At 42.6% G+C, this 27498-nt stretch overlaps 1 protein-coding gene across 2 annotated transcripts; it reads left to right on the top strand.

Moving 5' to 3' along the window:
* Window positions 1-8: 8 nt before the first annotated feature.
* Window positions 9-26304, top strand: KDM4A (lysine demethylase 4A). 2 transcript variants are annotated; one of them, XM_034063495.1, is made up of 22 exons: window positions 9-71; window positions 461-613; window positions 741-916; window positions 2019-2133; window positions 2898-3091; window positions 4537-4586; window positions 5112-5215; window positions 6331-6468; window positions 7399-7649; window positions 8295-8485; window positions 9754-10115; window positions 11818-11938; window positions 12555-12733; window positions 15270-15474; window positions 15769-15845; window positions 16624-16679; window positions 17440-17548; window positions 18461-18649; window positions 19317-19487; window positions 19984-20103; window positions 20715-20807; window positions 22605-26304. In XM_034063495.1, exons 2-22 carry the CDS (start codon window positions 476-478, stop codon window positions 22743-22745), a joined length of 3180 nt encoding a protein of 1059 aa, XP_033919386.1. In that variant the 5' UTR covers window positions 9-71; window positions 461-475; the 3' UTR covers window positions 22746-26304. The 2 variants fall into 2 exon arrangements, with proteins under 2 accessions (XP_033919386.1, XP_033919388.1); XM_034063497.1 differs by having other exon boundaries at window positions 44-61.
* The last annotated feature ends 1194 nt before the right edge of the window (window positions 26305-27498 follow it).

Raw genomic sequence — 27498 nt, 5'->3', positions numbered from 1 at the left:
CCGGGCGGTGGGGAACGGCCGCGGTGGCGTCGGCGGCCTTGCCGGGCTCATTGGGCGCGTGGTGCGCAGGGGTACGGCGGCCGGGAGCCGGAGCGGGGGGAGGGCGGAGGCGGCGGAGGGACGCGCTGCTGACGTGAGCACGCGGGGCGGGGACTCGGGCCCCTCCGCTTCGGAACGGGCTCTCCCGGCCGGGGAAAGGGAGGGGGAGGGGCGTGAATCGGTGGCGTTCTCCGCCGTGAGGAAGGAAAGGGAGCCCGTAGTCCTGACGGGCGGCTGCTCTCCACCAATGAGGAGACAGGGCTGGTGCGGACCCCGCGGCGATTGGCCGGCGGGCGGAGGGGGCGGGGCGTGCACCCGCGACGGGGCCCGCCCCGAAAGAAATGGGGGAGGGGTGCGTGGGGTGACCCGCCCCCCCCAACCCCCCCCATCCTACCCCTCTCTTCTCCCCTCCTCCGTGCAGGGCTGGCCCGGCAACATGGCCTCGGACCCGGAGAGCCTCAACCCTGGCGCTCGGATCATGACCTTCCGCCCGACCATGGAGCAGTTCCGGGACTTCAGCCGGTACATCGCCTACGTGGAGTCGCAGGGCGCCCACCGCGCCGGGCTGGCCAAGGTGCTGACCCCGGCTGCCCCCCCCCACCGGCCTCCCTCCGCCCTTTGTTTACCCCGCAGCGCCGGCGCGGCGGGCGCGCCCGGCCCCGGGTGCCCCGCCATCAGCCGGTGCGCTTTGCTTCCTGCAGATAGTCCCTCCGAAGGAGTGGAAGCCGCGGCGGTGCTACGATGACATCGACGAGCTCGTCATCCCCGCGCCCATCCAGCAGGTAGTGACGGGGCAGTCCGGGCTCTTCACCCAGTACAACATCCAGAAGAAGGCCATGACGGTCCGCGAGTTCCGAAGGATTGCCAACAGCGACAAGTATGGCCGTGCCACGGTGCCACTTGCACACACAGTCACTGCGGGGGTTGGTCCTGTTGTCCCAGTTCCCCAGTGCCAGGCCCTGGTGCCGCTCGGAGGTGTGAACATAATGCCCTGAGCAGATGAGGTGTGCTGGTCAGACCGGCTGCGTGCGCGGGGACCTTTGTTGCTCGTGTCATCTGGTAATGACAGGGAGTGCATAACACCAGCAGAACTTTTTGTTTCTGCTGTGGGTGCCTGTGCATGTGTCAACATCATCGAAATATTTGGGTGTAATAGCAGAGAAAGGAATGTTCTTGACGTGAAAAAGGAGACAGAATAAAAGATTGCTTTAAAAGGAGTTTAAACAAAACAGCCTATGAAATAACTATTTAGAAATAGCACTGGAATAAAAACCAGCAGTCGGTCTGCTGCAGCTTATTTTATCTTTCAAGAGCAGTACACATCAGTTATCTTAGGATTGTGTTTCTCTAATAGAGTAATTTAATGAAAATTACTCTTTTATGCTATATATGTAACTGTTTGGAATACGTATATATACACATAGACACATATTAAATAGGTGTTAAGAGTGTAAATTTGATCCCTCAGTTCTGCACAAAGCGGCCAATATATAGCTATCAGGGAATGCACATCAGGAGCAGATATTTTGTTGGTAAACAGAGCATGCTTGACTAGCAGGTGAGTCTGGAAATGGTTGTTACATTTACAGTGGCAGAAAACATTGGTTTTGTTGGTTTGAGATTTTTTAAGCTGTTCTTTGTATAATTTCTGGTTTTGATTATGTCCTTCCTTGCTAAGTAGCAACAACCAGAAAATGCAATTGTTCAGACCGAGAGAAGTGCACAAAGCAAAAATGAAAGCAAGCTTAGAAATGGGGAAGGTAATTTTCTTCCTGATCCTTGTTCCCAAGTCTCACAGAAACAGAGCTGTGGCTGCTCTCACGGCTTTTCTGGGAGTTACGGTAGGGTTCTGGCTGATAAACATGCATTGGGTATTTTTATTGTAGCTTTTGATTCTTTCAGTGGTGAAAAACACTGGTTTAGACTCACCAGTTATCAAACTGCAAAGTGTTTAATATCTTTGTTGGTTTCTTTTTCAGATACTGCACTCCCCGCTACACAGACTTTGAAGACCTTGAGCGAAAATACTGGAAGAACCTTACGTTCAACGCCCCTATCTACGGTGCTGATGTTAATGGCACACTTTATGACAAGGTAGGAAAACTGTGTTGGTTTTCAGGTAAAGGTTGTCCTTGTATATCACATTTCAGAAATGCTAATGTAGCGTTTGTCACATAACTTTTTCTGAAAGAGATAATGATAGTCTTAACATGAGTTCCAGCTTCTAGAGTAGGCAGAAATGCAGTAAACTTTATGTTTATAATGTACTTTCCTTTTAACCCGGATAATTTAGGCTAATAGAGGTCACAATGAACCTTTGTTAGCACTTCAGAATAATACAGTTCAGTTCAAGAAAACAAAAACTGCTGTTGCCTAAGTGTTGCTTTTATACTGCTTTGTCCTGAAAGGTTTATGAGCATCGGAAGTGTTGATCAGTGAACATGCACTGCTTTAGTATCCACTAGTGCATATATTTTTGTGGGACAGCTCTGCAGCCATTATGTGCTAGGATGATAAACTTTAGAAAAGGGCATGCATTCTACTTGCTAGTCTTCTAAATTATGTTGATTTACTCTTTTAAAAAAGATGTTTGGAATGAAAAGTGGTTTTGTTCAAGACGGTTCAGACTTTGTCTCAAGCTCACACTGTTCTGTGGTGACTAGTAAACAATCAGTATCTAAGCTAGCATCATGCAAAACTTTTGTTTTACTTGAACTAGCTTGGTTTGAGCTGTACCAGTAGATGATTTGTCTTGATACGCTGTCTCACAAGTGTCTGATAGCTTTTGCAACTGTTATTTTAGTTATGTGGTTCCATTCTTCGTAATGTACGTTTAACATGAGGCTTTTGTTTTGCAGCATGTAGATGCATGGAATATTGGCAGATTGAACACGATCCTCGATATTGTGGAGAATGAAAGTGGCATCACCATTGAGGGAGTGAATACTCCTTACCTGTATTTTGGCATGTGGAAAACTTCCTTTGCTTGGCATACCGAGGACATGGATCTCTACAGTATTAATTACTTGCATTTTGGGGAACCCAAGTCATGGTAAGATTTTTCTAGGGAAGCTTCTAAGTGTAGAATAACAATACTGTAAAACATTGGAGTCAGTGTCATGGAGCAAAGAGAGTTGAGTTCACTGAAGGAATTGCCATCCCTCCAGTGTTGCACTGCAGTTGTATCTGGTGACACTAGAAATCCGTAAGAAACTGCAGAGCAGTGCATGTTCTCAGTAGCATTTGTTTGGTTACCTTCTAGAAAGTCCATTTGCTGTCCTGATGTAAAATGTTCCTCAGAATTATAACATGCGATAGGGCCAGAACTTGGAAAACTTGTTTATGATTTCCTGAGGGTCTACAGTGACCATACAGAGGTAATACACCTGTTGTCATGCAGGCAGTAGGAGAACAGGCAAACAGATTTTGAAATGTAGCTGTTTATCATAGATCTAAAAGCAGGCTGGTGGATCTTGCCAAGTGGTTCATCCATGGTCTGAGCTTTCGTGACTATTTATAGGGGAGGCTCCCAAATTTTTCTGTAGCATGGGTTGCATTTTAAGAGTGAATCATTCCCTTCTGTTCACAAATAAATTTCTCAAGCAACTTAACAATTGTTTCCATGGCACTTCTGTTGGAAGCTAGTATTTTTGGCTGCCTTTTAGTACAACTTTGAAGTAAAAAATAATAGCTAGTGCCACGTGACCAGTGAACAGCCCAATGCAGTGGCAATTGCATGGGAACACAAAACAATAGTTAGGTCAGATAAACCTGGTGGCCATTGCTTCTTTCACAGTAGTATGTGGAAGAAGTTAACTTTACTGATACTGTAGTCTGATTTGTTTTAACAAGGAGCTCTATTCTGTTTATTTAAGAAGGAACTAACAAACACTCGATATTCTAGAGTGAAAGCAAGTTAAGTAGGTAGGTTTATTTACTGTAGTCAAACCAACTAGGAGTTTTGTGGCACCCTCGAAAAGCTGGGTACAGAGAGAGATATAGCCCCAAAGAGCATGTGACAAGTTGTGTACATGTTAAGGATGTGCCACTGTGTCTTAGTCCCATCTTGGTCTGAGCAGCTGGGAGAGATGATTCTGTTTTTTCTCCTGGTCTGTGTTCCTCCTTGCACTGAGTGTACTAGCGATTGCACAGCTGTGAGCTGAGATGGGTCAGGAAGTGCTGTTCCCTTTCTTTTCACAATTTATGTTTCGGTGTAATTAAATACATAAAACTTTTTACTTCCTTGCCTGCTTAAGCACAAGCCAGTGGAGGAGACGATCAGCTTTTGGCTCTTGATTTTTCTTGGGAGAGGTAAAAGTCCTTGATACAGTTTTATAGCTTTGTCTCATCAAACTTTGAAAGAGACAGTGTGGAGATGGAGGACATTTTTCATTATTATAGCTAATTCATGCCTCAATGCCCATTTATGATTTCCTGTCTAACTCTGAGATTCTGTCCTGTCAGTTGAACGTAACAGACTTGTTCTTATGACTGCAGGTACTCTATTCCTCCAGAGCATGGGAAGCGACTGGAGAGACTTGCAAAAGGTAATCAGGCAATTCATGACCTGCATTTTGTGGAAGGTGGGATGTACAGCTTCAGTGGGTTTCAGCTCTTTTAGAGTACAGCATGCCTTTAATGTTCATAAGAGAGCTGGCTAGCAAACTGAACTGATAATTTGCCTTTTAGGATATAGATTATTTTATTTCTGAGTGTTTATTTGTGTATACACACAAGAGAAATGTAATATTATAAATAACACAGTTGTGGACTGTCTAACCTTTAATGAGAAAATCCTTAACTATTGATGATTAGAAGTGGAATGTTATAGCCAAGGGAAGAGCCTTCTGTGTGCAGCCTTCCTTATGCTTTTTCAAACTGGCATCTGTGAAAGATAAATTACCAGGACTTGTCCTTTTTCTTCAGGATGCAAGCTAGCACACTTCAGATCAGGTGGTCCATACTTGCAGGCCTAGGGAAAATACTGTTTAGGCAGTAACTTTTCCTAGAAATTACTGAAAAATTAATTTCACAGCAGAACAGTAACATCTATCCTTGCCTTTACTTCACAGGTTTCTTTCCAGGAAGTGCCCAAAGCTGTGAAGCGTTTCTCCGCCACAAGATGACCCTCATCTCTCCGTCAATCCTGAAGAAATACGGCATCCCATTTGATAAGGTGTGGAGAAATAATCATGATTGTACCAGCTCAGTTAAGATATTCGTGCAGCCCTGTCTCATCTCTAGCAGCAGCCAAGAGCAGACACTTAGAGAGGAACACAGGGACAGTATAACACAATCCTTTCCCACTGTACTACCATTTATCTGGCACTTGGGCCTCAAAGAGTTTGATGTTTGTTTTTTTTTTAACTTAAAACTATACACAACATCCTGTGTTAGATGAGATTAGCTTCACAGCTTAGCTGTGTAGTCAGTGAAGAGAGATTGCTCTTTTTTTGTTTCAGATTTGTCCCCTCCTAAGTTTGTCTGATGTGATCTTCTTCCTCAGTAGAAAGTATGGCTTGTTCCCTATTATTTTTTTATTACATTAATAATGTTATAGATGTCCTTACTTTCCAAGGTGATAACCTGCCACCCGCTTTCCCCCCCACGCACACACATTGAAGACGCAGTCTGTGAATCCTTACTCAGAAGTACTGTCACACCTGTTCTGTTGTCATGAACCTTGTTAGACAGTGGGGATCTGTTGAAGGGCAGCAGTGGAAAGCTGATCTAGAACTGTATTTGAATATGAACAGTGAGAGGAAACAGTAGTAGATTTCCACACTGTGCATGAGTAGTAATTTTAATTGGCCTTAGATACTCTTCAGCAAAACCTGTAGCTGATACAGACACCTTTATGACCTTCAGATAGCTGATCACAGAGTATTTTGTATGTATAATCACTTCTCCCTGGCAGTGTTCAAGGCCAGGCTGGACAGAGCCTTGGGTGGCATGGTCTAGTTGGAGGTGTCTCTGCCCATGGCAGGGGGACTGGAACTAGATGATCTTAAGGTCCTTTCCAACCCAAACCATTCTATGATTTTTGACCACTCATGTTTTAGTAAAAGACTGTTGAGTATTGCTTTCCAGTAAACAGATATTAACATAAGTAGGAGAATAGTAAAGGTAAGTAAGTGCCAAGTCTGTCAATTGCAGCAAGTAGCTCCAACCATCATCTGTGGGTGGGAGTTTCAGACGTACTGCATGTGGCGTGCAGGAACTCCTTTTATTCAGATACATCAAGTAAACTCAAACTGTGAATAACAATGTGGTGTCTCAACTGTCTTCTAGGTGACACAGGAGGCTGGAGAGTTCATGATAACCTTTCCTTATAGTTATCATGCTGGCTTTAATCATGGCTTTAACTGTGCTGAATCTACCAACTTTGCTACTCTTCGGTGGATCGAGTATGGGAAGCAGTCTGTACTGGTAAGCAGTCTGTACTGGTAGGTGGTCTGTTGCCATTAAATACGTTATTGCATACAAATAACCTATTGCTCTGCTGCTTGTTAAGTCCCCTGTGTTTGTTCTACGGGAGTGAATTCAGTGTTTTTTCCATTTAAAATTTGATATTTGCTTTCTGATAGAGTAACAGTGTTCAGTCAGCCTCCTGTTTCATGTCCTTGTTTCAACTATGGATAGCATATAACAGGATTTTTAGCTTTATGTGGATCAAGTGAGGCTTCAAAGAAAGGGAGGGACTGGTTGTCTTACCAAAGATGAAAGGGTGTGCTTGGTGGTCAGGACTCATCAGTATTTTGTCTGGTATTTTAACTGTTTTATTGATTGTTCAGCCTGGAAGTATGCTTTTGGTAACTTAAGTCACTTACCAAAGTAAATGTCTTGGCTGAACCTTTAGACTGGATGGTGTTATATTCCTGTAGAGGTGCCTTACGAACATGCCTTATGTTTTCAGAACTTAGATTGAAGTTCTAGTTCTAGTACAACTAGTGCTTCATGTCCAGATGAGAAGAACCTCTACTACTCTGAGTAGGCCCAGTTTGTATGGCTCTGACTTCCTCATTAGGGTCTCTGGTTTTGCTGGCATTTTTTATATGAGTTTATTTTAAAGTAGTCATCTACCAGCAAGTTTGTAAATAGGCTGGTGAGGGTGAGTTTGCTTTCTTCATTATTGTGATAATATCTGGTTTTTTGTTCTGTTGGTTTTCCTGGCTTTTCTGCCCAGTTCTTAGTAACTTAATGTGCATCCTTTTGATTTACTGGGAAAGTCTTGAGAGTTCTGAGGCTCAATTATATGTAACTGTGGGATTCTTTAGTTACACTCCTGAAAGCAAAATGAGAAGGAGTGCAGAGCAGAATTGTTGAGTATGTGGCCTTGACTATTTTCTGTGATTTCAGTGTTCGTGTCGGAAGGACATGGTGAAGATCTCCATGGATGTGTTTGTGAGGAAATACCAGCCAGATCGTTACAAGCTTTGGAAAGCCGGGAAAGACGTGACTGTCATTGACCATGCTCTTCCAACCCCAGAGGCAGCAGAGTTCCTTAAAGGGGATCTTATGCAAAGAGTCAAGAATGGGAAACAGTGTGCTGAGGAAATGGAAATAGGAGAGGTGTGTAAAAATGACGTGGATGAAGATGAGACAAAAAGGTAATGCTTTATGTAGTCCTCTGCTTTTTTATTGGATTATTAGAAATTGGACCCAGCTTAATTGACTATTTGCCATTCTGACAGAGCAGCAGCCGTCAGAGTTAGCAATAATCTGTTTCTTGGGAATAGGGTATACTCCTAATTTATATTTTTTCACTGTTTGGGTCCCCACTGGTGTGAGTCTGTGTTAGACAGGAAATGCACCAGCTTGGAAGGTAGTTCTTCACCTTCAGACAGACATCCAAAGCCTGGATTAGAAGTCTGCACCATACACTGGGAGGCCAGAAATAAAAGGGAGTGCACTGGGATCACAGGGCAGTGCTTGCTAGCAGATTCCAGCACTGTCAGTGCTGCAGGCTACAACATCAATGTACAGTTCCTGGTTACTGAAGGCAGACAGGCCAATTATCCTACATTTCACAGTTAATGTTTTCAGCCAGTGTTAGCTACTGTTCCTAAAGCTGTCTTTGGTGGTGCTCCTGTAAAGGCGAAGAAAACACTTCAGAATAATTTGGAAACTGTTTGGCTTCCCAGGTGCTGTTTCGTAAAGCACTGAACCAAACCAGGCTGTATTTTGTGTATCCAGGCAGAAATTCAACATGCTTACATGTTTAGTAACCTGACATACGGAATTGTCTTCTGCAGCATCCCCAAGCATCGCATAGGAGCAAAAAGGCACAGGGTCTGCCTGGAAGTGCCTCAGGAGGTGAGTGAGAGCGAGGCCTTCCCCAAGGAGGAGCTGAGCTCTGCACAGTGTGAAACAGACATGTCAGAGCCATGTGAGAAACCTACGAGTGAAGTTGTGCAGCAGGGTGAACAAAGGGTCAAGCTTCCAGGTAATCATTCCTCAAGCTCTATCCTGGTACAAGGGGACAGGGTATTTTTCTTCAGTGAGTAAAGCTGCTAGAGCTGAATCTGGGGCACTCTTTCATATGATGCTAGTCAGTAGGATGTTGTAATGTCCAAAAACTCAGACACAAGTTTGTCAGACCAAGGCAAGCACCTCAGAAATTTATTGTCATGAGACGTGAGATATTACCATTTGATTTTTCAAGAACAGAGGATGCATCTAGAATTATTTTAGGCTGTGCTTGTTAGTCTGATGTGTCTGACACTTCTGCCACTGGCCTGAGTAAATGAAATAACCACAGCTTGAACTACTGGCTTTTGTGGCCTCTCTGTGGATAACTCCCCATGAGAACTACATAAAACAAATTGCTGGGGGAGAGCAAAGGTGTAGGCAGCCATCCTGTAGCTGCTTCAGTGACTGACTGACCAGGTGGGTCATGAAGATGTTGCCTTTCAGCTGAACTGAAGCAGACAGGAAGTATTGCATGTGACTTGCTTCAGAAATAGTATTGCTAGGTTTTGATTTTTGCTCTTTTATTTTGCTTGCCTGCATACAGAAATGCATTGGATGCCTCAGTAGCCCAATGTCCTCTGTATTCCTGTTGTGTACTGTGACCTGTTTATGGAAATTGCTTAGTAAAATGTATGCAGACTTCCTCATGGTATGGGTCGAGTATGCTGTATAGATGTTTTATTTGTAATTTTGTAATAAATAGGCTGGAGGAAAAATAATATGGCTTGTAATGGATTAATTATTCTTGTTCTTAAGGGAGAAGCAAGGGACCTATGGAACAATGTAGGAACAGGGCAAACGTGTCATTCCTCCCTCTATTACTGTTTTCCAGCCCTTCACAGCTTGTATTTCATAATCTTCTATTGGTTTGTGGGTTTTTATTTTTCTATTGAGTCTCTCATGAACCCATGTAACCTCTTACCCACAGCATCATGTAGCCAGGAGTTGGGCTGTTTAGCTACACAGTATAAAGGATCATCTCTGTTTATTTTGAACTCACTGTCTGCTGTTTTGTTTGATGAACCCCAGTTCTTGTACTGGAAAAGGCAATGAGCAGATGCTTTTATTCTCTCTCACGCTAAGCCACCCATGATTTTATAGGTGTTTGAATTAATGACCTACTCTTCATATGACTCAATGTTTCTTTTTTATGTGCAGTAGCTTGCTTTCCTGTTTGGCTTTGTGCAAATGGTTCCTCTGCTGCCCAGACTTTTTCTGAAGTCATTATATCCTTTCTTCTAGATCGTGTGGACTCAGCTAAATTTGAAGAATTGAAAACAGTGACGCTTGAGGAGGAGGAAGAGGAAGAACAAGAAGCAGCTGCACTGGATCTCTCCATTTCACATGCTTCAAATTCCACCTCAGTGTTGCCAACTGCAAAGCAGAGTGCAACGCCCAGTGTTCAGTCCAGCTCGCCTGCATATTCTGGTTCCTCAGACTCTGAATTGACTGATCTCTTGGCAAAACGAACTGTTCCTGGGCCAGCTGGGGTGCTCACAGTCCACAGCTATGCTAAGGGGGATGCCAGTGGATCTGACAGTGAGCAGACTTCAGGGAAGAAAGCCAGTGCCACTGCCAGCGTGAGTGAGCAAGAACTGGCAGAGGTATGTATGGCAGGAATACTGAAAGACTGAACTGTGTGGTCACAGATTTGCTGTGACAGAACTTCCTTTCTGTGCAGATTATGTTTTCGTTCCATAGGTGTTTGCATAGCAGGTTGCTTAGCTGTTACTGTGAGTTGTAATACCTATGGGTTTGGCTAAACAAAAAAAATCAAAACAACAAACCAGTCTTACCTATTCTAGAAAACAATCCCTTGTTTTGAGAACTTCTCTGAATGATTTAAGTGCATTAAGGGTAGCTTGGTCATTTTGAGATGGGAGTGTTACAGGCTGATTCGGTTCTTACTATAGTAATAGATACCTCTTTGTACCTAAAATTAATGTAGTTCAATCCAGCCTTTATTATGACCACATTAAGATGTTTGAGGGGCTTTTTATATAAAATCATCTACATTTGCGTGTCCCTTAAAATATACGGAGCAAAAATTATTGATTGGGAGAATGTAAATCTAAATGTTTTAAGAACTGCCAAGGAATGTTTCATTAGACACCCAAGAGAAGGGTGTAATAGTTAAAGTTTTGCCTGCTGGTGTCTTTTCGAATTATTTTGTTTTCCTCTTTAAATCTGTGCTTAGAGACTGTGAGTTCAATAATGATTCTTCAAAATTCAGGAATCACAGAAATGGAACAGCAGAGAGGCAAATCTTTTGATAATTAAGCTGAAATTAAGCAAGAGTTCTCATGGATATTTAAACTGAACAAATTCCGTTGCTGGTACTGATGTCTCCATTGCATATGCCATACAGGGAAAAGGTGAAATTTTGAAAGGGCGTACATGGTTTTTCCCAGTATGGTGTATTTCAAAACAAATTTTCCATCAAATGTTAACTGGGAATGCTCATTTCCATTTGAATAAAAGTACTTCTGCTTCTAAGAAGGCTTGTAGCCAGCTCTGTAGGAGATCAGAGGTAATGACTGTTATGCTCTCTTCTGGCTTCTTTTATGAAAAGAAGAGATTTTAAAAGATGTGAGGTGCGTTTAAGATTTGCTTCTGCTTTCAAAGGAGTAACATTAAAAATAAAAAAGGAGGCGGGGGTGTTCTTACCTACTGAGAGACTTCCTGGGCTGTTAAAATCCTGCCCTTTATTGCCTTGCTTGTCAGGTCGGTAGTAATTTTGTCAGTGTGTCACTTGTTTTTACATACAGGAAGGGGAAATCATTGTTGTTGTGGTCTCCTTCTTCCAGTCTGTCAGTGCAAATAATCAGCAGAGAGGGTGAAAGTTTCCTTTGCTTAAAATAAGTCAGTGAGATTTCATTGGCAGCTTGAACTGCACATGATTTTTATTATTTTATTATTTTTAACTTTGAGATTTTTTTTAAGTTTACACACAGGATTTCTGCAGAGTGCATGAAACCTCTTACAGAGAACCATTCAACTTTTCTGTCTTTGGTTTTGCCTTTTACACGATTCTAATACTGCATAAAAAGCTACACTGGAACCCCTGAAAAGTGTCTGTTCTAATAGCTCAGCAGAGGTAGTACAGCTCTACCTGGTTTTCCATATCAAAAGACTTAAGACCAGTTCTTTCAAAAAGTTAGTTCAGAGCTAGTTAGTTTCTCAGAAGTAAAGCCATGAAAGCATGTGTACATTTTGTGGAGGTTTAAGTTCAAAATAAGTTCCTTTTAAAAGTAATGTCCAAGGGACACGTGCTAATTGAGTGCTGAATTGCTTCTCCTTGTCTAGGCAGCAAAGGAATACATAAGATCACTGAAGGAGAGTAAGAAGTCCAAAGGTCGTCGCCAGCCATTGAGCAAGCTCCCACGCCATCACCCACTCTTGGTTAAGGACTGCATTAGCGATGATGGTAAGTAAGCCTTGTGCTCTTTGGGGAACTATGGAGATGATCTTAGCTTCTGATGTGTGGGGTATTCCATAAGTAATTGGCAGTAACCAGGAGTCATCAAGGAGTCTGCATCCTACACAAGGATCTTACCTCATTTTTTTTTGTGCTCACATCATTAAAATTTTCTCTTGAATGGTGTCTTTTTTTTTCCTCTTCCATTCTTCAGAATCACAACTCTGAAAGAAAAGTTAACCTAGTAGCAGAGACTTGCATAACTATGCCCATCTTAGATAGAGCATTCCAGTAATTGATGTAAATATTAATGATTTAAAACAAACAACACACAAACAACAAATCCAACAGCACCAGATTCTTTGGCTGACACCCTTTGTCTTGATTTGGAGCTGGTGCTGTTCTCACCCACTAAGCCTGTCTCGTGTCTGTGCAGTTGCTGTGTTTGTAGAAGCCTCTTAAAAAGGATGAAAAGGAGACCAAGCTACTGGTTCCTGTCACGCTTCTGTCAGTTTGATTTCTGTCAGTCTTTCATCTCCATAACTTTGCGTTATTTAGTTTCATTTGCAAGAAGGGTATCTATAAAAGAACACATAATCACTGAGTTAATGATCTCTTATCACAGAGGCATCGGAGCAGCTAACTCCTGAAGAAGAGGCTGAGGAGACAGAAGCATGGGCCAAGCCACTTAGCCAGCTGTGGCAGAATCGGCCACCAAATTTTGAGGCTGAAAAAGAATACAATCGGACTATGGCTCAGCAGTCTCCTCACTGTGCTGTTTGTATGCTCTTCCAGACCTACCAGGTATATAGACCAATGCTGTTAGTGTTACCATGGGGCTAACTGAAGAGGTTGCTGCTGTGGTACATAGTTTTAAAACCATCATTTTGCATATTGCCAGTTAACAAAAGCTGTATCAGTATTGCGGTCTTCCCAAGGAGTTGTTCCAGGAGAGCACAGTTGGGAACCTTGCAACACCTGTGAGCGGCTGTTTGTGGGTTCCCAGAAGCTTGCTCAGCTGTTCAGCAGAAGCTTTTGTGTCTGTGGCTTTTGCTTGAGCCACTGAATGGAGCTTAAATGTTGCTTCAGCTGACTATAAAATCCCATTTCTCTTTTCCAGGCCTTCACTTCTACACTTAAAAACAACACTGTAACTCCACTCATATTACATGGTCTCTGGGGAGCTGGCAAGAAAGAGAACCTTTTACTTAAAAGGATTTAGGGTTGTGTTTGTGGATAGAAAGCTGTCTCCTCTTGGAGTATATCTGGCATGTGGAAATGTGCTTTAACAAAGTGCAGCTGTAGCAATGCATAGCTTGGGATTGGTTGCAGAACCCCTTTGTTATGTTGATTGAATGCTTAGGCAGGAATCCCATACTGAATTTTTTGGTGTGCCTCAGCTTGTAAGGTAGCTTGAATAGTTATCTGATTGTGTGTTAGACCTGCAATTTAGAGATATTTTTTCCCTTCCTATATGCTAAATATATTTGATTCATCTGAGATCACCGTGATGGCACTAGAAATATGTTCACCACAGTTTTGGAAATAAAGACCTCAAATTTTGGGTGAGGGTTTCTATTGTGTATAGTTCCTAATTTCCATGAAACCCATAAACCATAGTTTCAGTTCAATCTTGCTATTTCTGTCTGAGAGTAGATTCTTGTCAGGACTGGAAATTCTGCATAGGAACTGCATAGTACCTGGGGATTTCACTGGTGCTGACAGTGTATAAAGTTAACAATTTGTCAACAGTTTAAGTTCTGTGAGTTTCTTTGTTCAGTTCTAGATGCTGTTAAGTAGAAAACTCTAGCTGCAGGTTTTCAAATGTCTGTCCACACTGTGCAGTGAAGCAGAAACTCTTCCAAGATTTGAGCTGTGGTTAGGTTCTTCGTTCCAACTTCAGAAAGTCTATCGCAAGTCTGGGAACTCACTTCAGTTACCCATTCAAATAAAAAATTGGCACAAAATGCCAGACAAATACTCACTTTTCCTTTGTGAAGAAGAAAAGTATCTAGCTGCTTGGTGAGGAAAAGAAAGTTCCATTTTCTTCAGCTTTGTTACAGATTTCCTTTGGTCATCTTCATTAGGGTCTGTAGTGATAGGACAAAGGGTAATGGGTTCAAACTTAAACAGGGGAAATTTAGATTGGATATAAAGAGGAAGTTCTTTACTGTGAGGGTGGTGAGGCACTGGAATGGGCTGCCCAGGGAAGCTGTGAATGCTCCATCCCTGGCAGTGTTCAAGGCCAGGTTGGACAGAGCCTTGGGTGACATGGTTTAGCTGTGAGGTGTCCCTGCCCATGCAGGGGGGTTGGAACTGGATGATCTTAAGGTCCTTTCCAACCCAAACTATTCTATGATTTTATAATTTAGTCTTTTTCTTGACATGTAATGTTCAGAGTGAATCAGTAAGTTTTACAGAATCTGAATAAACAAGGCTTGTTGAAAACATGTCAGTTTCCTTCCAACTGTGATCTTTAACTGGACTTTTTTCCTGTCTTTTGATGCACCGTAGGAGGGACAGTGCAGCTTCATTCTCTTACTGCAATTTCTGCTAATAATATTTTTAAAAGATCAGGCAAACTACTTCGTGAAGGCCTGTGAGGTACCAAAGATAAGAAACTTTTCTTCAAAGAGAAAGATTAATTTCTTTTTAACTGTTAAGAATGGTAACTTTAATGGGAGCATATCTATGTAAACTTGCGTGTAATTGCTGGTTGGTTTTACATTGGTTTAGATGAACAGATTCCAAAAGATTAGCCTGAAAGTCTCCTGAGCTTTAACTGGGAAACTACATTTTTAGTCTGCTGCTTATTTCCCAGGAACAAATTAGTTTCAAAGCCCATTAGACTTGCTCAGAGCTATGCTAGGAAAAAAATTACAGGGCTTGCAGTAGATACCTATTTGTGTGATCATAATCCTCCCATACTGCAGTAAGATAAATGTACAGTGTTGGATAGTGGTTTTGTTATCCTCTGTATTAAGGGGTGGGGGAATGCAGCAGGGGAGTTGAGCATAGAACATGAGGTGGGCTTGGTGTTTCTATCTCTTCTGTCATAAGGGATGCAGTTTGATCTTGTTGCTCTTCAGAGGGATACAGTTCAGAACTTATATTTTAGCCATTTTGGCAGAAAATAATTTCATTCTGAAGCTGCAGTATCTGAGGATTTTATAAACTTAACTATATTTTTACCTAACCTACTAACTCTTTAATTTAATTTAATTTTTCAGCGCCTGTATTCTTTCTTTAAGCTGGATATATGTATGGAATAATGGGTGAGTAAAGATGATGTGAAACAGTTTTACTTGTAAAACTGAAATTCATTGTCCATCTGTTATAGGCAGAGTGTGGAGGCAACAGTCAAAGCTCTGGAGTTACTCCAGCTGCAGTGGATGGGAAGATCCGAACCAAACCCCTGATTCCTGAGATGTGCTTTACTGCAACTGGCTGCAGTACTGACCTCAATCTTTCAACCCCCTACTTAGAAGAAGATGGAACCAGCATACTCATCACCTGCAAGAACTGCCATGTCTGTGTTCATGCGAGTGAGTGCATCCAGACTTGACCCCCCTTAACTCTAGCGTTCTGTGTAGTAAGTCTGTCCACATAGCAAGCCTCTACCAGTCTATTTAATGTACAAATAGATTAACTTCATCCCATTTCTGAATGGTATGTATTCGAGTGCTGGCCATTGAAATAGAGAGTTAGCTGCATGGATAACTTAGAATATCTGCATCACCCTGAGGCTCATTGATTGTAATACCCTGCTTTACTTCTTGGCCCTAGGGGAATGGGTCTGAGTTTAGATAACCTCCTGATTTGAGATATGTCTGGTTTAGGTTGTTACGGTGTATCCCCTGACAAGGCCACTGAAGACTGGATGTGCTCCAGATGTACAGAAAATGCCTTAGAAGAGGTAAAGTTTCTCCTAAGATTGTTATAGATGGAGCCTATAGATGGATAACCAATCTATATAGATGGATATATATAGATTGGTATATCTAGGAACTTGGTTATAAAGTTCATTTCCATAGTGTTGTTGGCTTGGGATTATTTTGTTCCCTCCTGTGGATAGAAGGCAATTCAGAAAATGTGTAGGAGTCAGTCTCTTGCATTTTGGTGCTTTTTAAGCTGTAACAGTGTATCCGTTTAAGTAGTGCAAAGCTGCTGAGCTCACTTGAGTCTTGGGAAGATGTTCTGCCTGAGTGTGGCAATATCTCCAGTGTTTGTCTTAATTTATGGTAGCTACTATTTCTAAAATAGAAAGTAACTTTTGCTAATAACTGGGGAGGTGTGTGCATATGAAGAAAACAAGAAGAACGGGATTCCCTCAGAAAGCTCTAGATCAGCAGAACAGGTTAACCTTTCAGACTGTCTTTGCTCATGGCTTTCCAGATCCTTCTACACATCCTCAGAGGATACAGGATATTACGGTTATAAAAGGAATCCGTAACAAGCAAGTTAAACAAGTCTTCAGTGGTAGTTCTACTTGTTTTAACAGATTTGGAGTCTATATTTGTTGCCCTAAGGGCAGCAGCTTTTGAGGGCTAAAGGGTTGATCTGTACAAGGGAGGAGTTCTCTTCTGACACTGAAACTGTTGTCTTCTGGGTATGTGTTTTGAGGGGGAAGTTCTGAAGCAAGTGTACTGCTTTGGACTTCACTCTTGCAGCTAATGCTTTCTTCCTTGTGCCAGGACTGCTGTTTGTGTTCATTACGAGGAGGAGCACTGCAGAGAGCCAATGATGACAAGTGAGTGTTCCAGATTTTTTGATCTTAAGGGAGAGACTCAATTCCTAAGTAGGTGAGGGTAAGCTAGTAAAAGCCAGTGTCTGCGTTTGGTGTAACAGAGTGATCAACACCACCTTCCATATTCTGTGGTAATATGTTAATATCTTATATTAGGTGATAAAGTGTGTTTGTTGCGTTCACAAAAAAGCAGTCTTTGTCTCTTCAGGTATTGCCACACTCTCATTCTTTTGGTTGCTTAGCATTTTATAGCACAGAGGTGTAATGTGCAGAGGTGTAAAAGTACCACATAAAAATGAGGTTTCTGATGAGATGACATCTTTCAGTACCTTCTCACAAAGGATTTTGGTTACTCCATGTAATGTGCTGTGGCTATGGAGACAAATTACAACCATTGCTTTAAGTAGAACAGCATTCTGAAATTCAGGATACTTCTGCAGCAGGTATACTGCATACAGCTGCGCTTGTTCTGTGTTGTCCTATCAGGCAGGCTTTTATAATGCAAGCATTCAACCAGCACTAGCCAAACTAAATTGCTTTCCTGTTAACCTGTTAGTAGTACAATGGAATTGTGAAGAAGTCATGGTTTTGCCCCACATATGTCCGGTTACTAGCAGTAGGAAGGAAGATTACACTGCTGCTTCTCAGAGGCTATTTATTGTGTTTTACATGGCAAACTTCAACAGACCTGTATTTGCTTAAGCTCCAGAACATCCTCTGCCTGCCTAATGCATATTAATTTCTTTTCCCCCTGTCCTGACAGATGGGTTCATGTGATGTGTGCTGTAGCTGTACTGGAGGCAAAATTTGTGAATATTGCTGAGCGGAGTCCTGTAGATGTTGGCAAAATCCCCCTGCAACGTTTCAGACTGGTAAGGATGTGCTTCACTGGTGGGGTTTCAGAGTGTCTCTCCAGTCTGTTCGAATCTGGAAGACTTTTGCTCATCCCTGCAAACCCAAAGTCATCTCTCCAGACTGAACAATTTGATCTGTGCTGTTCTTTGTGTGTGAAATGGCAATTGTCCTTGTTGCCATTTTTTGATTCTTTCCCTGTTTTAGTATATATTTATTTGGATGAGAAGCTGGTAAGGGGGCACAGTTTTCAGTATGTGGCAAATGACATTTATGCAGTGTTACAATGGTGGTTTTTGTTATTACTTTTAGAATCCCTAGTATGTAGCTTGCTTTATTGATTGCTGTTGAGCATTGAATTGCTTCAGGATATGCGAGGCATTTGTGTAATGGGTGAATATCTTCTGCAACAAAGCAGCTGTACTTAACTCTTCTAACATCTCACCTAGAGGGGAAAAATATTTTAACTGCTTTGCATATGCTAATGCTTTACAGATAACATTCTTTTCGTACAATAGCCCATCAGGCCCACCCAGGTGTATTTGGGCCACTAGTGGTAGTGAAGAATTTTAACTGTTAATTCTGTGGTCTTTGTCCATTATTCTAATCTTGTCTTTCTAACTTTAGCCAGGTGCTGAAAGGCCCTTTTGACTTCAGAGCATTATATAATGATTTAATCAAAGATCTCCCATTGCTAGCATCCTTGGGTTGCATGCTCTGTGCATGTTGAGCAGCAGACATTCAATGTACATTGGTTTTGGCTATGGGTTTACTTTATGAATTATTGCCTTGTCATAAACTAGAACTGGTAGCCTTCTGCTTCTTTTTAATCAGAAAGTAGCAGTGCTCTCACAGGATGGTATCAGACTCAGACCAGCTAGCCATTTGTGTGGAGTAAAAGCTAGTTTAAACCTCTAGTTTCCTGTTCACAGAAATGCATCTTTTGCAAGAAGCGAAGAAAGAGAATTGCAGGTTGCTGTGTACAGTGCTCACATGGTCGGTGTCCCACATCCTTTCATGTCAGCTGTGCCCAAGCAGCAGGAGTCATGATGCAGCCTGATGACTGGCCATTTGTTGTCTTCATTACCTGCTTCAGGCATAAGATTCCATCTCAGTCAGAGGTAGGTAGATGGATGATTCCCTGGAATTTGAACTGCAGGATCTTGGAGGGACTGAAAAGTTTTAGATTGTGGGATTGATTCTTTCAATTCTTCATTGAAGGCTGTCTCACAGTGTTCAGTATAATCTAACTGGTGCTGGATTCTGATCTCAACCTTGCTGGTGCTCTGAGTGACCTTGGTTTGCAGCCCAGAAGCATTCAGAACATTACATCCCTCCTGCGGTTGTTGTAATGAGAATAATAGTGCTTTTTATATGTTAATACATAATATATGGTGTTAACAGCTGTGATTCTTACTATGCAGGATTTAATGGTGGGACTCCAGCAGGCTGCATCAGTGGTCATTGAATTTCTTAAGTAATTGATTAGTTTATAAAGTTTTCATCAAAACCACAACAATCTATTAGAGAATATTTACTGTAAAGGCTTTGCATTGTTCTGAAGAATGATAGCTTAATTTACTAAGTAACTTAAAGGACAGCAGCATCTAACAGATGAGGCTTTAAGCATGTGTAAGTCCACAGGCAGAACTGTGCTGATATTATCTTGAGTAGTTACTCAGCCTGAAGTATTTTGCTTCCTTGTCTGCCAGCATTGGAGCTGTGGTCCCCAACTCATTCTTTCTTGAGTCATTGTGTAAAAAAATCCCTTTTTTTTTCTCTTCTCAGCGAGCTAAGGCTGCACTCCAGGATCTGTCACCTGGACAGATAGTCATCAGCAAGCACAAGAATGGTCGCTTCTATCAGTGTGAAGTGGTCAGCCTTGCAAAGGAGATTTTCTACGAAGTTAACTTTGATGATGGTTCCTTCAGCGACAACCTGTATCCAGAGGACATTGTGGTATGTCGTGCAGTGAGAGTCTGGCTCCAGTAGAGGGCACATGATGCGAGGCAATTCCTGCTGCTGCAAAGCGGATACACCAGGGGGTTTGGTAATTGTACCAGCCCTAGGTTGGGCTGTGGCTGAGATGTGCTGCAAGATGTCGTTAGGGGTGTTACTGAGTCTGACTAAACTGAGGACACATAGGAACAGGTGTAACAGGGAGTGCAGCTCATCTCTGGCTGCTCAGCAATGGTAGATCTGAAAGAAAACTTGCTGATACTTCTGTACCATTCTTGCGTGAAGTACATTGGAAGTTGGGCCCACTACTGGAATTTAAAGATAGATGATATGGATGGATGTGTCTCAGCCTAGTTCTTCATCCCTAAAATGGAGTAATTGTTGGGGTGGTGTGCAGTATGACTGGGATGGACGCCCTGGGGGTTTGCTGAATCTTCACATAAGGAAGCTACTTACTCTTCTCCTTGTCTCTCCCACTTTCTCATTCATGCTGTAGAGTCGAGACTGTCTTCAGTTAGGTCCCCCTGCCGAAGGGGAAGTTGTACAGGTGAGATGGACAGATGGACAAGTTTACGGAGCAAAGTTTGTTGCATCACATGCCATCCAGATGTACCAGGTACAGAACTGAAGCTGATCATGGTAACAGGGCTGTTCTTAAAGCCAGCAGAGCTGTGGGAGAGTCATTCATAAACACTTCAGGGGAAGTTACTCAGTGTTGTCAGCAATCCCAGATGCTGGTAACAGTTGCTGCTGTTGAAAGCAAAGTTGATTGCTTGTAGCTCTACTCCTATCTGGCTACCTACATGAAAGTGTCAGCTTCTGAAAAATTCCTGGTCTGTAATTCTTCTGCAAACTCTGTTCCTATAGGTTAAACTACCTAAAATAAGTTTGGGTTTGCTTTTCTCTGTTCAGTGAGAGTGCATCATGCCTTGCACGCTTCCAAAAGGTGCAAAGTTCAGGCCCTATTAAAGTGACCAGCTAGGCTGTCTTGTCAGGTATTACAACAATATGCCAAAACTTGCTGGGCTGCTTTATTTGTCATGGGATTGGTGAGGTTCTGGTTCAAGTCTGTTGCACTGTGCATACCTACACATGTATAAAATTCAAGTGGTAGAAGATTATTTCATGGGAGGCCTCTGTGGGGAGGAGAAGGCAAGTTCTGGGTAGCTTTGGGATGGTTCTAACTTCTGAGACTTCTGGAAGAACAAATTCTGTTTTTTTTTCTAGGTGGAATTTGAAGATGGGTCACAGCTGATGGTGAAAAGGGATGATGTATATACTCTTGACGAGGAGCTTCCTAAGAGAGTGAAGTCAAGGCTGGTAGGTAAACAGGGTACAAACTTCTACCAAAGAAGCTCATGTAACTTCATTTGTCCTTGGACAGCAAGCTGAGAGCATGGCAGCAAGAGATTACAATCTCCTGCTCTCAGTTGTTGTGAAGCTTGGTTGATAAGGCTACAAAAGCAAAGCTCTCACTCTGGAGCGACTTTAATTCTCCTTCTGCAGTGATGGGAGTTTATAGTTAGTGTTTGGGACAGCACTTTGACACCCTTCCATGCCTATATTTGTAAGTCTCATTGTCTACTGCCATTACAAATAATGGCCAAGCTCCTTCCCTTATGCTTTGTTTGGAAAAGCTCCTGATAGGGTGGCATCAAGAGAGCTGGCCACTTCTTAAAACTGTAGAATAATTCAGGTGGGAAATGACCTCTGCAGACCTCTGTCCAGTCACCCGTTCCAAGCAGGGGTAATTTTGAAGTCAGATGGGGTTGCTCAGGGCTCTCTCCAGTCAAGTTTTGATTATCTCCAAGGATGGAGATCCCGCAGCCCTTCTGGGACCTGTTCTGTTGCTTTATGCTTCCTGCTATAAAATACCTAACCATGGACACCATGCTAGGGTATCTTGCTTTACAGCATGATCATGCATACCTTAGTGCCGAATCTGTTAGAGGTTAAGGGAAGAACCATAGAATCATAGGCTAGTTACAGTTGGAAAGGACCTTAAGATAATCAAATTCCAACCCCCTGCCATGGGCAGGGACACCTCACACTAAACCATATCACCCAAGGCTCTGTCCAGCCTGGCCTTGAACACCACCAGGGAGCATTCACAACTTCCCTGGGCAGCCCATTCCAGTGCCTCACCACCCTCACAGTAAAGAATTTCTTCCTTATATCCAACCTAAATTTCCCCTGTTTAAGTTTGAACCCATCACTCCTTGTCCTGTCACTACGGACCCTAATGAAGAGTCCCTCTCCAGCATCCTTGTAGGCCCCCTTCAGATACTGGAAGGCTGCTATGAGGTCTCCACACAGCCTTCTCTTCTCCAGGCTGAACAGCCCCAACTTTCTCAGCCTGTCTTCATACAGGAGGTGCTCCAGTCCCCTGATCATCCTCGTGGCCTCCTCTGGACTTGTTCTAACAGTTCCATGTCCTTTTTATGTTGAGGACACCAGAACTGCACACAATACTCCAAGTAAGGTCTCATGAGAGCAGAGTAGAGAGGCAGGATCATCTCCTTTGACCTGCTGGTCACGCTTCTTTTGATGAAGCCCAGAATACAGTTGGCTTTCTGGGATGCGAGCACACACTGAAGCTGGCTCATGTTCATTTTCTCATCAACCAACACCCCCAAGTGCTTCTCCTCAGGGCTGCTCTGAATCTCTTCTCTGCCCAACCTGTAGCTGTGCCTGGGATTGCTCTGACCCAGGTGTAGGACCTTGCACTTAGCATGGAACATGTCATAGATGAATCCTGTGACCAGGTGCTTAAACATGCCTGCCCCAAAAGGCACAGAATGTACTAGACTGCTTGAAAGTTAGAACAGATGAGTGTGTTCATTCTTTCAAGAGACTGCTTGTGAACTTAAATTAGCTACTCAGTTAAATTTGAAATCTATGATTCTTTAGATCTCTGATTACAGTTTATGTAAATTTATCCCCAGACTTTTCAGTTTGGTTTCTTAAATATTTTTCTCCTTGTGTTTGGTCAGTTTTTGAAGAAGGCTGAATGTTCCCTAGTGTCCAGACTTGGTTCTTCCTTACATGCAGCAGGCAGATGTAGAGGCGGAAATTTGACCTGTGTTCTAGTGACTAATTCTGCTTTTTGTCTCTTAGTCAATAGCTTCAGATATGCGCTTCACAGAGATCTTTGCAGAGAAGGAGGTCAGACAAGAGAGGAAGAGACAGAGAGTAATCAATTCACGCTACCGTGAAGACTACATCGAACCTGCATTGTACCGGGCCATCATGGAGTAAGCGCTTCCTGTGGCAGAGAAAGAAGATTCTCACCTCTCCCAAGGATTTAAACGTTCCAGTACAACAGGCCATATTTGGATGCTTTGAATCCAGGGGGTTTTGTTGTTGAGTTTGGTTTTTGTTTTTCTCTTTTTATTTTGTAAGGAAGCTAAAAAGCTGATGCTGTGCAGTAGCTGGAAGGCAGCTGTTGGATAGTGAAACAGATCCCATTTGCTGAAGCTGATGCCTGCAGACTCTTGGTCTGAAGTTGGGTCCTTACTGAATAAGCCAGCTTTGGGGGTGTTGCTTTCATCTCGTCAAGCAGCCTTGCTTTTTTTATTAGAGACAATTTTGAGAGGTGGCAAACTCTTTTGGGAGTTACAGCTGGGAATTTTGGCAGCTGCAGAATAGTACAGTCTATTGTTTTAATTGAATAATGTTCCTGTATTTTGGGAGTCTCCCTGGTGACCACACCTGGGCTTGAGCAGACAGTATTACTGGTGCTTGAAATTGAACCTTTTTTATATTTATATTCCATCTTTTTGTTGCAAGCAGCTTCAATCTCTTCTTTCTCAGCACCTCCTTTCTGAGGTAGGCTGGTCAGATCCAAGCGGATAGGAGGTGCTGGTGTGAACAGGTGAAATGTGAAATTGAATCCTACAGGACAAATTATTTAACCTTCCATTTAATATTTTTGTTCTGATGCTTCTTTTGACTTACTTAATCTTAAGTTTACTTGTAATAGTATGTGCCTCAGAATCACTGAAATCTGTCTGGAGCCCTGCACAGTGCAGCCTTCTAACAAGAACAGGCATTCAGCTCCCAATAGACATTCAGCTCCCAAAGAGTGAGTTTTAAATTCCTTCCTGTCCCCACTAGGGCAATAATGACCAAATGGACAGAGTCCTGACTCTCCCTTCTTGAAATCCAAGCATCATAGTATTGGAGATGACAGGGCAGCGGTATCTGAAGCAGTGCAGTACCTCTTGTGTGGCAGCGCTGTCTGTCGTGTGGCTGCAGGCTTTTGCTTGCAATAGCTAATATTGGGTCTGGGACAGATAAAGCATGCACTGAACTGTATGTATTACTGAAGGGCTGTGCAGTGCTCTTCTGAAGCAGGAGTGCTTCTGTGCTCCTGCCTGGCAAAGGCTGCCATATGTTTTTATAGAGTGTTAGTAGGGCACATCTCAGTTGTGTTGGAATGAGTTTCCTACCCCAGCAATTGGAAGCTGAGTTAAGCTGGGTAGTAGGTGTACCTGGAAGATGAGCCAACTTGCTCCTAGTAATTTAAGCATTAACACACCACAATAGTAGCTGTGTAAATACATGTTCCTTTCCCATTCTGTAGGAAAGGGATTTTAGGCTGTGGAGCAGATTGGCCACCTTCTTTTTGCATGGAAAGATGAGTTGACTTTTCCTGCTGGAGAAAACTACGATTTTGTTCTCCAGAAACAGTTCAAGAGGAGAATTTCATAGTGAAACAGACCTAATGCATCCCTGCTTCTACAGGGACATGGCAATGTGTCTGCAAAGTCTGGATTTGTAACTTGTTTCCTTTTGTTACATAGGAACGCTATAAACCAAACTCTTCCAAAACCCCGGTGCATCGATTTGTGATTAGCAATAAAATGTAGTATTGTGTAGTGATACAACTCTTGATCAGAAAAGAAATAAACTACAACTTTTATAAAGAAAAATCTTACTTAGCCCTACATTTTTATAGGGTCAGGACACTGATATGAGTAGCAAAGATTTGCACAACCACTGTTTTGCATAAAGGTTTTCTGTCCCATTTTTATGGTAAAATAACCTTGTTCATCAGTATTGGAAGGCTTAAGCAGATTCTGAAAGGAGATAGCAGCTTTCCTTTATAGTTTTTTTTTTCTTTTTCCCATGTCCACAACTCCTGGTCTCAGGGTATTAAATAGTTCTCTGATGAAGGGGATAGTTGGTTTGATAAAATTAGAATCTCAAGACCAGAGTCTAGTAGCTGCAGTTACTCTGGTCTAGGCAATGGGAACGAAATTGCACTTTGATGTCTTAGCTTGTACATAAGCCTCTGTGAAGTGACGTGTTGTGAACAGACATGGAGAAGACCTGGCAGAGCCTTAAACTTTCGTCTGTTTTTTCAGAGTTCATTTGCTATTAACTTCTCATAGGCTGAACAATACCTGTATAATACCAAAAACCACACTCTTGGTACCATCTGCCATTCTCTCTCTGGAGAAAAGGCGTCTTGTGTTCAGGCTTTCTTCCCAAACTGCCATATAACTTAAAGGCACCTTTTAGGTGCCATGTGCTACCTGTGCTGCAAATGCTTGGCTCAACAGCTTCATCCTAAAAAGATGATGAAACATCTGGATTTGTTTGGAGTGCTGTTGTTCAGCTGCAGCAGGTTTTGCCATCCACCTCGTAGCAGTATTGTGTGACTTTGAAGAGCTCCTTTGTCTGGTATTTGTTCCAGAAGAGGAGCTTTGTTATGCTGCATTTTCTGTGGGCTCCAAATCTGCTCTTGTCAGTTGGCTGCACTGTATTGGAAGCTGCTGCCATCCCGCACTCCCGAGGCAAAGGGCCTTCCCAATTTTCCCATCAGTTCTTGTGCTGCACCACTCAAATGTGAGCATACTTTACCTGCTGCAGTGATTGAACTGCGTTTTGGCTTCTCCATGAACTTACAGTTGGTGCCCCTGATGTTTGAGGGGTGTGTGTTATTTGACTTAGCAAAAACAATTGTTTTATGGCTTGAGGTATAACAGCAATAAAAGCTCTGTACAGAGCAGCTGTCTCAAAGGTACACATGCTTTCCATTACCTGTACTTTGATCTTGATTGTTAATAATTTTCTCCAGTAGTTTGTTTTTTTTCTTTTGAAGTGTGTTTATCCCTATTACAGCATCATTCCAGTGCGGGCAAAGTGCTGCCAGAGTATCAGCTAGGTGGGTGCTTCGTGAATGTGTTCAGTAGGAAGTCACACTCAGTATACCCCACAGGAGCTCTGGTGGCCCTTCGTTAGGTCCGTTGCAGGTGATGCTGCAGGCAGCTGACCTTCTCACTTCACTTTTCAAGAAGATTCTGTTTATGAGTGATTCAAGTTGGACCCTTAAAAAGCATTTTTAGTATAAACGAATAGTAGCTTGCCCTTAATTCAAGATGGGCTTGGCAAGCTAGTGATTACTTTTCATAATGTTGAAGAAGGTGACTGTATTCTTTGTAGAGCACCTGACTGCAGTCATGTTTCTACTTGTGGGTGTACTTCTAGGAGACCTTTCTCCATCAGCAGACCCCTCAGATGACTAGAGAAAGTGCTGTCATTAGCAGGACCCACTCTCCTCACTCCTCTCTTTTCCCAGTGTTTTGAGCTGGGCTGAGTTGATTCTGCACTGTTTGAGGACCACAGCCACATATCCCAAATTTTCCAGTGCATCTCTATTCTTCTATTGTCTAATTGGGCTCCTGTTGTCTGACATGTCTGCAGTTGTGCTTGTTTCTTTTTTGATGCAAACATGGGATGAAGTTAAGACTCTGGTAGCCTGTATGTTGTTTTCAATTTGATGGAGTAATAAATTTAAATTCAAGATGGACCTTTGTAGACTAATTTAAGAACTACAGCAGTGTAACTTGGAAATTCTCATCATGCTTCTAATTTTTCTGTCAGCACTCTTCCTTTCTAATGCTAATCTTAACACTTATCCAGTGAGTTCTCAGGTGTCTTTCAGACATTCTAAGTGGAGTTCTGTTATCTAAGGACTTAGTCCACCGTGGCTGTTCCACTAGAGCAGGAACAGAGCCACAAAGTCGTCCCTTCTTGTTGAAGTACAGACCCGAGACATCTGCAGTAAGAGCTGAATTACCTTAGGTTCCCTTTGTAGCTGAGAGTGGCAGTGCCAGAAGAGGAGTAATCAGAAAAATCTTACCTGTCTGCAGAGTCAAACAGTTCTGTTCTTTACTTTGGTGTTGACTCTTGGATTTCACAGTGCTGTTTAAGACTTGCTGAACTGGCAGTCAGGGAAAGGAGAGTCTTCTACTTTACTCAGGGATTTTTGTTACTGATCCATAGAGTGACCTTCACTAAATTGCTTATTCACTGTAGTATTATTCCAGCCCCTATCTTTGGAACGTACAGTGCCAGGTATTCCTGGAGTAGGTTTTGTAGTTTGAGATAATGTTAAAGTCTCCTTTTCCCTAACAAATCTGTAGACATTGCACATAACCTTTAAATGTGTGTATTTAGGTTAAAGCATATAGTATTTTAGGTTCAACATGAGCAATTTGGGATATTGCTAAAAGTCAAAAGAAGCCTTTTGCTTTTCCCATAATCATTCTTTGCATTGCTATTAGAGTTGTTTAGCAGCTTTAGATTCCTCCCTTGGATGAATGAAGAGTGCAGCACATCGGGGGGGGGGGGTGTGGGGGGGGGTGTTGTTGCTTGGCTCCAGTAATGAGCAGAGCTGAGGGTGTGTATCAGAGGTTTCCTTGCACCTTACCAGGATGGTCTACAGAGGAATGGGAAACACTCACCTGATTGCTCTCTTTTTGAGGAACCTGTGGCAGATCCACACAGAGACATTGCCACAGCCTTGCTGCAGCGTGAGTACGTGAGGGTGCTGAAGTCAAAACTGTTCTGACAGCACCCAACAAGCAAGGGAAATGTGTGGGAAGGTACTGGAAAAAGATTATAATGGAGTAGTATGTGTGTTAATCTCTAGCTGAAACTGAGTGAAGGTAGGAGAGCCTCAAGAGATGTCCTTGGCCTGTCATTCTGTGTTTAAGAGAAG

Source organism: Melopsittacus undulatus, chromosome 6, assembly GCF_012275295.1.
Source record: "Melopsittacus undulatus isolate bMelUnd1 chromosome 6, bMelUnd1.mat.Z, whole genome shotgun sequence".
Classification (NCBI taxonomy): Eukaryota; Metazoa; Chordata; class Aves; order Psittaciformes; family Psittaculidae; genus Melopsittacus; species Melopsittacus undulatus.
This window is presented reverse-complemented; position numbering and strand designations above follow the sequence as displayed.

Coding starts and splice junctions, on each gene's coding strand:
- KDM4A (XM_034063495.1), top strand. CDS start 476: ATGGCCTCGGACCCGGAGAGCCTCAACCCTGGCGCTCGGATCATGACC. Junction 614..740: donor ACCGCGCCGGGCTGGCCAAG/GTGCTGACCCCG, acceptor TGCTTCCTGCAG/ATAGTCCCTCCGAAGGAGTG. Junction 7,650..8,294: donor GATGAAGATGAGACAAAAAG/GTAATGCTTTAT, acceptor TGTCTTCTGCAG/CATCCCCAAGCATCGCATAG.